Source organism: Poecilia latipinna, unplaced genomic scaffold, assembly GCF_001443285.1.
Source record: "Poecilia latipinna isolate Pla-1442-1.1 unplaced genomic scaffold, P_latipinna-1.0 Scaffold1069, whole genome shotgun sequence".
Taxonomy (NCBI): Eukaryota; Metazoa; Chordata; class Actinopteri; order Cyprinodontiformes; family Poeciliidae; genus Poecilia; species Poecilia latipinna.
In genome coordinates, this window is record NW_015113685.1 from 172,449 (window position 1) to 184,666 (window position 12,218).

Below are 12,218 nucleotides of genomic sequence, written 5' to 3' on the forward strand. Positions count from 1 at the left end.
TGTCTGTGCTCATTATTTGCAAAGTGTACTTTCTCTTTCAGGAAACTAACTGAACAAGCATAGAAAAATGATTGTTGTAAGTATTCACCCATGCATGTGTTGTGGGGGGGGGGATATGTAAGTGTAAATTTAGAAACATATTTTTAAAAAACGAATATGTTTCTGTGTGAAGCTGAAACTACAAGATTCACATGGATGAACTCCAGAAACTACAGCAAAGATTAAAACCAAGAGGAAAAAAAAGATGCATTGTAACCCAAGCAGAACAAAATATTTATTAGGAGGCAAAAAAAAAAAAAAAGCATTAGTTGTAATTAGGTGAACAATATCAAGAGACTACTTTTATTTAGTTTTGGACGAGCAGTTTGTCTTGGATTGTAGAGAACAATGTTTCACTTCCACTGAGTTTGGGAGATGACAATGAACGTGATTCTTCACATTTGAGTACCCGCTAAAAAGGTTATTTAAGATTTAGATTTTCTGTGGTCTGATGGGTGGAGGCTCCCCACATTATTGTACAACACTGACCTCATTTATTGGCGTCTGTGATAAAGATGTGGGAGGAGTTATTCAATAATCTGTTATTGCAGTAGCATCGATTTGACGGAAACTTATTAAAATAGATTTTTAATAATTTGATGTTAAATCAATCCTATTCATTTACTTATTTGTCAATGTATTTATTTATCTATTAATCAACTGAAAGTTAAGTCAAACTGATTTCCCTCACCAATAGTCAGATGTCAGATGGGAAAACTCAGAAAATCTCTTGAGACCAAACATGAACAAACACGGATGACTGGGAAGAAGTAGATGTGTCCTTTAAAAACGGAAAACTCTCAAAACAAAAACAAGAACCAAGTAAGAGAAAATCCAGGGTATGTGAAGATGACAGAACATTGTTTTTGTCCTTGGTCATTTGGCATTTATCGTGCACAGATTTTTAGTGTCATTCCATGATGCTCATTTGGAATATTTTACTATTTCTTAATGAATTTTAAGCAGGTGACGACACCATCAGTCGAACTGTCCCAGAGGATTTGAGTGGCATTAAATCCCGCTACAATCAGGGACACACAACGTGAACACCTCACCTCGGCACATTCACTCCCAGAGTAATGACAGGAGCATGGATGGGGGTGAAGGGCAGTTCTTGAAGATGATCTCCTTCTTCGTCCTTGGAGGTCATTTTGCCGCCTTCCCGCTGAAGGTCCATCTCCAGGTGGGTGATGGTGCTGACAGCCGAGCAGGCCTACAAAAAGACACAAGGACCAATCTATAAATAATGCAATAAATAGGATTGATGCAGCAAAACTGCTGCAGCAAGGCAGAAAACAGGGAACCAGCTCTGTTTATCCGCACTGATAAGTCAGACTGTTCCCCATTAATTAAGTTCACTTTCACACTCATCACTCAGAATGGCATAAAGCAAATTCTACTGTCCAATTACAAGCCGATCACACAAAAGTGTAGGCAAAGACACATGAATCATAAAGAAATGACTCAGTACAGTACAATCATGAGCAAAGAGAAATAAAAACCAGGACAAGGACTGACTTTGCTAAACACAGCTGACAACTGGATCCATGGAAAGTAAAATTGGGTTATGAAGGCCTGGATTAAAAGAATGAGGCAATAAGTAAAAAGCTTGCAGTGGATTTGTCAAAACTGATTCTGGAAATTGCCTAATGCTCCGACTGCTCCAACCCTGAGCTTACAGTGGAAATATATATCTTTTACACACAGCAGGCACGTGTCACAGGAGGAGGTAAGGAGCTTACCCTGGTCTGGGTTTACTTGGTCCTTGTCAATGTTTGCTCTGATTCTAATTACTCATCTAGAATAAACAAATGGAGATGCAGCAATAAGGTTTTCCTAGTTTTCTATAAAGTTTGATTTTATCTGACTCTGATGTTCTTATTCTAAGGACACATGGTGTACTACTACTTACTTTGATGTAGTGATTTTAAATCCAATAAGTTAGAACATGAATAAATTAAAAGCTCATCCCTATTTATGCACCAAAATCTGATTTTGAAATAAAAAAAACCATTATTTTACATTCTGTTAGTTTATCTGTTTATCGATTGTTTTTTATATATATATATATATATATATATATATATATATATGCATTTAATAACAGGGAAAACATAAAATTCAGTCGATCAAGAATTATTGTTTGATTCCAATGTTAGGCTGATATCTTGGCGCCTCTCTAATTACAAAAACTTTAGTTGCATTTAATTATTTTTTTGTCTTTGGAAAGAAACACATAAAACGCAACAATAAAAAAAATGTGGTCTGACATTTTATCTCTATTAAAAAAGAAACTTGGAGGAAACCAGATGATGTCAGAAGTGAAGGAAGCAGTTTCATCATACTCACTCACTGCGTCCTACAAGTTATAGGTCACATTCCAGTTTCACTTGCAGCACATCACTTTGAACTACAACAGCCGAGATCCATGTGCTTCAGATGAATGTTTGCATGTTTCTTCTACGTTTCCGAAATTCTAGTTTAGTGATTCTGGATTTGTGTCAAATATTTTTTCAGAAACTCAAAGACGTTTCATTAAAGCATCATAGACCAAGGTGGAGTCCGGTGCAGAATTATTCATAGCCCTAGAACGTTCTCACGTTTCTGCAAATTAACAAATCAAACTAGTATATATTTTTTAAAAATTACATGATAGTACAAACAAAGGTTTGAATTGCTAAGTGGAAATAAACTAATACTTTTTCACATTTTTGCAATAATATATTGAAGACTATATTAAAAGAAAACCGCGATAATTCCTGATTATAGTTTGCTGAAAAAATAACATAAAAAATGTGATATGGTCAAATGAGACTTAAAGTTTGCTTTTCATCTACATGCAAAACAACTAGGTATAGGTAGCATCATGCTGTGTGCATCTTTTCCTTCAACAGGAACAGGGAAACTGGTTACCATTAGTGTGAAGGTGGGTGAAGATCAATACGCTGGATACAAAAGACCAGTGGAGGTAGAAAAGACCTCTACTGGTCAGCAAGCACATCAAGCCTAAACCATACAACCAGAGCTACAATGGAAGAGTTTAGATCAAAGGATGTTCATGTTAGAATGGCCCAGTCAAAGTTCAGATGTGGATAGAGTGTCTGTGGCAAGATTTGGCAATCGATCATTACAAACAGTCACCATCCAATTAGAGTGACCTCCAAAAAAGAATAGTCAAACATTTCAGTACAGATTTAGTGCAGATGAATACATATACATGCCACAGTTTTGTTTGTTAAAACAAAAAAAACAAAAAAAAATGAATTATTTTCCTTTCACTTTACAGAATTTGTACTGATCTATCACAAAAACATTTACCTAAAACGCACCGAGGCTTTTCCAAAGCACTGTAAGTTTCAGAGCATGATTTTATAACAGCAGCAGGACTATGTAATTTTTATACACACACTCTATTGTAGTAGAGACTGCATAGGAAGAATTCATATTTGTCTCCACCATTTTCTGATCGCCTCTCGCTCAGTTTCACGGTGACATCTTAATGAGGCTTTAACATACAGCAGGTGCCCTGGCAAAAACACCCATCATATAAATGAGACAGACTATTTAGATGGATTATTCCATATGAAACAGGATGTTTTTTTCTTTATATTCATGATTACAAATGCTGTAAAACAGCCCATTGTATATTTTGTCCATTTCTCCCAAGCCTTTGACCTCGAACCTACTTGTTGCCAGAGACAATAGATACACTGAAACTGTAATAAATATGAATTTAATAGGTTCTGAGGTAACATGTAGGACTGACTTAAAATGATCAAGGTTTATGTTTTTCTTTTATAATTTTGTGCATAAGTGGCAATATATTTTATGCTCCACTTAAGGAAGTCACACTAAAAAAAAAACTGAAGTATTTCCCTTCTGAACGCTAGTTTTTAATTACGTAAATATTATTAAATGTAATTTATGCAAGCAATGTTTTTGTATAAAGGTGTCAGAATTGTGGGTTTGCTTTGGTTTTAAATTGACTTTATATACAATTCATAGCAGCTGATAAGATATTAAAGACAGTTAATGATTTGGAAAGAAGTTCTTGCATTGTTGCCATTATGTTGGTACAGGTAAACAACAGCTTCAGTTCTTAATATGACTTAATAGTATTGAACATTTATGGATTACTATCCAAAATACATCCCATATGTGTGTGTTTGTGAAACAAATTAAGAAATAATAAGTTATTAATTACGTCTGTAGATGTATAGCCTGTATAGATTTTTAGCTCATCGTGAGAGGCGAGCTCACAGACAAAAGGAATAATGTGGTTTTTAGTGAAAACATTAATCCCTCCTTCACTGTCACAGATACACAGCTGGAAGTTGGACCACACCAACAATTATCTATAGAGAGCTAATGAAGACATTTTCTAGTCTATGTTTCCTTTCTGGCTTCTCACACACAGTTTAGCTTGCCTATCTGAAGACAGAGTTGAATATTATTTGACTTTCCATCAAACATGTCAGTAATAATATTGGCCAATACCATGTTGTTGCATATGCATAAAGCACACGTGTGTACAACATGTGATTGAACAGCCAGCGTCTTAAACTCTGAGGTTAGCATGGGATGAGACAGTAGCTTTAAAAATGTTAAATGGTCCAAAGAATTGGCACCTTTGAACTCGCTGACATTAAGCTGTTGCAATGTGATAACACCTAGATGAGTGATTTTCATGGGCAGGTGTGCTCAAGTTTTATGGTTACAAGGACACATGGAGGTTTAAACAGTAAATTCTGAACTGTAATTTACTAAAAGAAACCACCTTGGGCATTATAAATGAGAACTATTTCCAGGCAGTGACGTAAGGGTCAGATATTCTTTAACTTTATTAACTGCTAGCTTTTGAGTTGCCTCTAATGTAGAAACCAAAATTCTCACTCTAAACACAAAATCAGCTTGAAATGAACAAGTAAAATTAAACAAAATGTTTATTTGGCCAAGTATGGTGTCTCACAGGAGAAAGGCATTGGGTGTGTCGACTTCCATTCATTCATCTATTTCTTTTAATTAGCATTTTATAGTGGCGTGACTGGGGTATAACAGTAGCAGTCCAAGGAAATTTACAGAAAGCAAAATATTATCTTAGCAATTTATCTAATAGATACAAAACATTTCTTGCAATGAGAAATGATGTTTTTTTTGTTTTTTTTCCACTTTCTATTCACTTTAGACTGTAAAGGCGGTGTTGTTGTGTGGCGGTACAACTTGAAATGGGTTTTCTAACTAGACAGCAGCTGTTTTATTATGTTTCTCCCATCTATTATGCTTGAAATCCATACAGCTTAGGCTCTGAATCATATTGCCTGAATAATCCAGGAACTACGAATGAGTCTTGCTGAAGATAAGAGAATAATCAGGAACATGATATTGCAAAAAAGAAATACAATTGAATTTGGCTCACAAAGACCAAGTCGTGCTGTGAGGAGGACTGCCAGAATACCTTATCTAGCTTAAATTTCTAGTCCAACTTTTATCTACCAAGATTATATCTGTTTTTTGTTGTTGTTAAAGATAGTATTTTTGTAACATTAGTTAAGACACTACAGCTGGATAGATGGCAAAATAAGTTTTGTACAAAAATGTTGTGTTAAACATATTTTACCAGCAGATTTATTCCCTTCCCTTTGTTTAGTCCCAAACTGTCTGTTTTAGCCCTTTATCTATGCACACATTTGTCCTCCTTTACAAGACAAACAACTGATCCAGTTGCATATAAGGATCAGCATCTATTTGCTTCACTCATGTCAACACTTAATGCCTTCAGCTCCATGCAGCTTTGCAGCCTTAATATGAGGAATGTTAGTGTTTCTGAAACCTCAGCAATGACTCTCAAAATATGTCAAATCAGGGAATAAATCTGAAAGATTTTCTACATTTTCAATGTGATGATGTTGGATTTCTTCGAACAGCGGTTTTCTTCTCGCTACTCTTCCATAAAGGCTAGTTTTGTGAAAGAAGCTGTTAATAATTATCCCGAAACCATGTTTTCCACTTATTCAAAGTGAATAGAGGATCTGTGAAAAGATCCAGAGCTGCCTTTCTCTGCTTAATTTAATTCTTCTATAATTAATACTCTCCTTGCCAAGCCATGTTTTTGTAGGTTTGCAGTTGGGCTACATATTAGAATAATAGATTGAACATTCACAGCTCGAGATGCTTACCTTCCTAATTTACACTGAGTCCACTAATGTCCCCCTTTATATAGAGGTCTAGTGATTATCAGAGCCATCATCCCAGTTGAAATATCCAAGTTTCAGGAATACATCAGGAAGATCCTAAGGGATGAAGAGCTTGGTGAATGTTGCAAACAATAAAAACTGGAAGAGAAGAAGCTGAAAGAACCATTGTGGGAAGAAGAACAGCTGATTAGGATGTACCACCGACAAATAGCTGAAGTTACTGATATGACCAAATCCTGCCGAAGGGGCAGAGACTGAAAGACAGCACAGAAGCACAGATCTACCACACCAGCCAACATACCAAATGCAGGCTGTGCAAAGAAGTCCCAGAAAAATGTAAACATCTCACAGAAGGTTGTAGGTTGAAGGCTGTAAGATACTGGCAGGAAAGGAAAACATGAAACACCATAACCAAGTGGCTGGTGCCACGTACAGAAACATCTGTGTGGAATATGAACTGGAGATGCCTAGGTCAAAGCGGGAATCACCTCCCAAGGTGGTGGAGAATGACCGAGCCAAGATCCTTGGGGACTTTCAGATACAAACGGACAAAATGGCAATGGGCCAACCATGTGATCACTGGTAAGCAGCAGCGGACAGCTGTTGTGATTGATGTGGTCGTTCAAGTGATGGAAACATCAGAAAAAATGAGAAACTGGAGAAATGCCAAGGGCTCAGGAAAGAGCAAGAAAGAGCCTGGCAGGTGGAGGCAACAGTAGTGGCCGTGGTCATCGGAGCGCCAACAAATACCTGGAGAAACATTCGTCATCGCAGTCCAGAAGAGCACAATCCTCGGACCAGGTAAAATAAGGACCCAAGCCTGAGATAAAATCTCTCTGTCTCTATATAGGTGAGAGAGCAGTTGTTTTTTTATATACATTTGTAAATTACAACATGTTTCACTCCAAAATGCACTGGAAATAATGAATAAATTAGAAATAGTAGTGGATTTTGTGTACATGTACAAAAATGTGAAAAGTAAAAGAAGTGTATATATTTCTCTACTAATCAGTTTAGAATGTGTGCGGCGTGCGTGCGGTTACTTCATCTTTCCTCACTTTGTGAGATTGCACCACTGTTTCCAACGTGCTCTGCATCACTTCCCAAATATGTGCATCATTGTGGGGGAACATGGTCTAATTTAGCAGAGACAAGGCAGCTTTCAAAGGCAAAATGAGTCCTAGCCAATTCTAGGCAGCAAACACCCACAACAGCGGGGAGCAGGTTACTCCTGCATCATTCCAGTAAATTATTCACCAGAGGTATTAAAATCTGCACAGTGCAGCTGACTTCCTCGGCTTTGCAACAGTATATGAGCTGAGTGGATTAACAGTATGCCCTTCATTTCATCGAGCTTGTTAGGAATTGTAGTTTGTAACATCATTTTAAATGTGCATCATTAAGTTACCCTAGATCATTGAGAAATAAATCTATCGATGTCACAAAACTGGCTTGAATTTATAGATTAAAGTTGGACTAGATACAAGACAACATGTAGATTTATTAAACCCTGTACTAACAAAATAGCAAGGTAGCATTTACATAAAGATAAAAAAACAGATTACATAACTGATAATATTTATCTCGAATGCTGAAAACAGGAAGAGAGTGAGTAAATCTTGAGATCACGAGATTTGTGGCACAACTCTGTCAAAATCTGTGAAATGACAAATGCTCTTCATACAGTCCATCTAATCTTGAGCTATTTTACAACGAATAATGCATAAAACTTTCAGTCTCTCAAAACACAAAGACACAAGAGACATACTCTAAAATCTCACATAGTGTCCTATAAAATACATTGAATTTCCGGGTGTAATGTGACAAAATGTGAAAAATGTCAAGGCGTGTGAAGACTCCAGCAAGGCTCTGTATGCTTGAACTCAATCACTCCCTCCATTGTCTTGAGGATATTCAAACCGTTTAGCATGTTTTGTGTAGAAATGTCAAACCTGTAAATGCTTGTCGTTGTTAAATGCTTGTGCGTTTCCTTTGGCATGTATGTGAAGTTTCGGTACAAGACCATGACTGCGTGTGTGTGTGTGTGTGTGTGTGTGTGTGTGTGTGTGTATGTGTGTGTCAGGAAACGGGGGTGGAAATCTTACGACATGTGACAGCTGGTGGGCTGATGCCAATGGGGAAGGATGGAGCAGAGAAGGAAATGACTGTTGCCACGGTAACGCCGAGCTGGAGTGGCTGATGGTCGGGTAGCGTGAAGTAGCTGCCAGCTGAGACAGTGAGAGCTGCGGAGAAACAATGCAAACGACTTGCTGTTATTATTATGATTACCAACAACAGTGGTAAGAAATACACTTTGTGCCAGAGAGACACGTGCTGCCTCAGATCACAACAACAGCCCATTACTCTTTAACACTTAGAATCCCATCAGACCCCCTCACCCCCTGCCTACACATCTACAAGCTTGTCTTTCCCAGCACAGCCAGGTTAAAACTGTTTTTCATCTCCCTTCTGATACTGAAGACATGTGAAAAAGAGCAGTTTTTTATTTTTTTTTTTATTTCCAGTCACAACTTAAAGATTATGTAAAAGTGGCATCGGGAACACACCAATTACTACTAATGGGGGATGCTTCAAGCTTGATACAAAGCGAAAGAGCACCATTGCCTCTCTACTTGTATTCTCCGTGATTCATATTTGCTACTAATGGATCTTAATTGATTGCTTAAGTAGATGATTTTTAATTGTCATTGTTTTATCAGCATATTTCCTCTCCTCTGCTTCCAAGTGGTCAATGGTGCTGCAAATGCAAATGAACAACATTAAGTTTCTTATTTTGATGCTCTCTTTATGTATAAAGAGCAGGAGAGGTACTTCTAAACTAAGGCAAACAAGGACACTCCAAACTTTATTTTGAAAAGCAATTTTTTCCAACTTGCTGAGTGAATTTAAATGTTGACCATCTGATCTAATGACTGAAAAAACAGTATTTAATATAAAACACAATTCTGGAAAGAAGACCCACTCACAACAGTCAACAAAGTGATCAACCAGAAGGTAGGTGTATCAATACCTAAATCGACAAAAAAGAGAAGACTGAATGAAAGTAAATACAGAAATGCAAGCAAATCTTTAACCTCAAGAACATCAGGGCTAGATTGGACTTTATTAAAGAAAAACATCTAAAAAAAAACAACAGACATGGCAGAACATGCTTTGGACAAATAAAACTATGGTCAACATCTACCAAAATGATGGCAAGGAGTAGCATGGGGGAAGGAGTGGAACAGTTCATGATCCAAAGTAAACTATAACACCTCTAAAATATAGCAGAGGCAGTGACGTGGGCTTGAATGTGCATTGCTGCCATTGGCCCTGGGACACTAGTTTATTGACGATATGACTCTGGACAGAAGGAGCTGAATGAATCTTGAGGTGTTCAGAGATGTACTGTCTGCTTAAATCCAGCTAAATTAAGTCAAATTGACTGGGCGGAGTTTCAGGACTCAGACAGAAAATGACCCGAAACACACAGCCAAAGCAACCCAGGAGTTTATTGAAGCTAAGATGTAGAATATGCTTACAGAGCAAGTCAGTCACTTGATCTTAGTCCAAACAACTAAAAGCCACAGCAGTAAAAGCCTATAAGGGCATTAAGCAGAAGGAAATTCGACGTCTAGTGACCTCCATAAGACCAAGACTTTAGGCTTTCATTTCCAGCAAAGGATTTTTAACCAAGTACTAGAAATGATCATTTTATGTTGAATTATTTGATTTAAGTCAAATTACTTTTGAGCCCTTAAAACCAAGATGTTGCATATGAACACATGCTTTATTTCCTCATATTTTTAGACAAGTTTTTTGGTTTAACCCACAGAAAGAAAGCATAAACTCTGCTCTTCAGCTGCATCTGTTTGAGTATTTTACATTCATTGTGACGTTGATTAAAAGCAAAATTTAAAAGTCGTCGCTGACCTAATATTTATAGACTTGACAATACATGCTTAATCAATGGGCAAAAAAACCAAAACACTATTTTAAGCTTTGGATAAGGTAACTCTTACTAAATCAAAAATGACTAAGGAAAAAAGTTAAAGATAAAGTTAATGAACAAATATTTTTTGCTGAATTAAGCTTCAAATAACACTGTATACCTGCAATGTTTCTTAGCTAATAGGAGGCAAACTATGAATTCTACATTTAAAACTCTTAAACCAATGCAGCACTGCATTCATTTACTGGTATATTTTAAATATGTACTGAAAAAAAACAAAAAAAAAACACTGGGAATCACCGATTTTCTATCTAAATTTGCTTCTTAGCAAGTTTATAGGTCATTGTTTTATATTTTCCTAAGATGAATTATTGCACTGATCAGTCTGTCTGAAAAGCTTTGCTAAACTGATATGCCATCTATGGAGAAAATAGAATAGACAACAGAAACCGTAACCTTTGTATCAAAGGAATCCACTGTTTCTAAGGCTGAATTTACCATTTAACAAGGACAACATCCAGAGCTGACAAGATGCTGCATCACAGCAAGAACATTTACAGCTTCCCCTAGCGGCCTAGTTAAAGGGAACACTTATTTTTATAACTTGTTGCTTAGCAATACGGCCATCGCTGACAACACAGAGAATGTTCTTATGGGCCACATTAGGTTTGACAGGAGTTCACACATCCTCTCCATTTCACATGGAGAGTGCTCTGGGTTTAAACAGACATTTAGCTCGCTTGCCTAACACCCATAATCAATACTGCTGCAAATAAAACATCAACAACTTCAACACCTTTTTACTGAAATCATCAGTGCAACCTGCAACCACACTTAGACATAAGTTGTCTGCAAATCAAGACGAGTGTTCTGACAGCACATTTGAAGGAAGCACAGAACCTGAGCTGCGGATAGTGGAAGCTGAGAACAGGTACGCTTTAAATAGAAAGGAATAACAAACCACAGCAGCGTGTGACTTTCAGAGCTGCGTTACTGACTCTGTGTTCAACTTCTCAGTGAGGTAATCAATGTAAGTGCTTCCTGTGTGCTACATTTTATTATATGGGATATTGATATTTACATATATTTTCCAGCCTAATAACAGATAGATCTAGGTAAAGATTACTGGTATTTTTTTTTTTGTGTGTAATATGTCGAAATGCAATTATTACAGGAATAAGCTGAAAAACAAATAAAAATAAAAAGGTCCAAAGAGCCACTTGCGGCTCCTGAGCTGAAGGTTGCCGACCATTGACCTAGTTCTACTGCTTTTGCACTATAATGTGTTTTACACATCATTCAGGAAATTGCTACGATCGTTAAGTTAAACGATGTAGAAAGTTGTGATGTAACTAAATGGAGTTTAATGCTTATGAATAAAGTTCTGAACTTTTTAAGATTTTATAATTTGAGGGATAATATTTTTACTTGGGCCCATGAACAGGAAAGGTTACATTTAGAGGCATAATAGGATGTGCTTATTTGTGGAAAAGTATGGTGAACTCATCGATATATCGATGGGTGACCCCATCAAGCTTTATGAGTCATGGATGTGCCCAAACAAGAAGCACAGATTTATCATCAGTGTCCACTACAGCTGTTAAGCTGGGTAAGTTAGACTGTAGAGGTAGCGCTATTAATAGATTCCAACCCATAAATATGTTTAACAATATAGCCTTCTATAGATTATGCTATAATCTATAGTATAGTAGATTATATATAGCTATAGAACTGGCACAGCAGACATCGATACAGACTGAGTGGAAAGAATAGATCACAACAAATGATATGTTGGAGGGCTTATTGTGCCTTTCTAAAGTATGAACAGCTGTGTTTATGTAGAGATTGAATAATTCACAGCTGGACTTTATTTTTTGATTAGGTGATTATTAATGCAGTTGGTTGCACTGGATTTTAATTTGACACATTTAGATTTTTCATTGGTACCATATTGAATGAGTAACCAATTTTTTTTTAAAGCTTTTAAATTTGGTCCTAAAAAGCAGTACTTTTAGATACAAATGTCCTTTTAA

The 12,218-nt window shown here is 36.7% G+C and overlaps 1 protein-coding gene across 2 annotated transcripts in view; it reads right to left on the reverse strand.

Moving 5' to 3' along the window:
- The window catches only part of nphp4 (nephronophthisis 4), a 106,756-nt gene that overhangs the window by 70,109 nt on the left and 24,429 nt on the right, over positions 1 to 12,218 (reverse strand). Inside the window, exons 4-5 of one of the 2 annotated variants that reach the window (XM_015051833.1) lie at positions 8,339 to 8,476; positions 1,095 to 1,252 (exon numbers count right to left, since the gene is read on the reverse strand). In XM_015051833.1, the coding sequence (XP_014907319.1) occupies positions 1,095 to 1,252; positions 8,339 to 8,476 (296 nt within the window). The remainder of the gene's footprint in view (positions 1 to 1,094; positions 1,253 to 8,338; positions 8,477 to 12,218) is intronic. The other variant, XM_015051834.1, reaches the window with a different exon arrangement.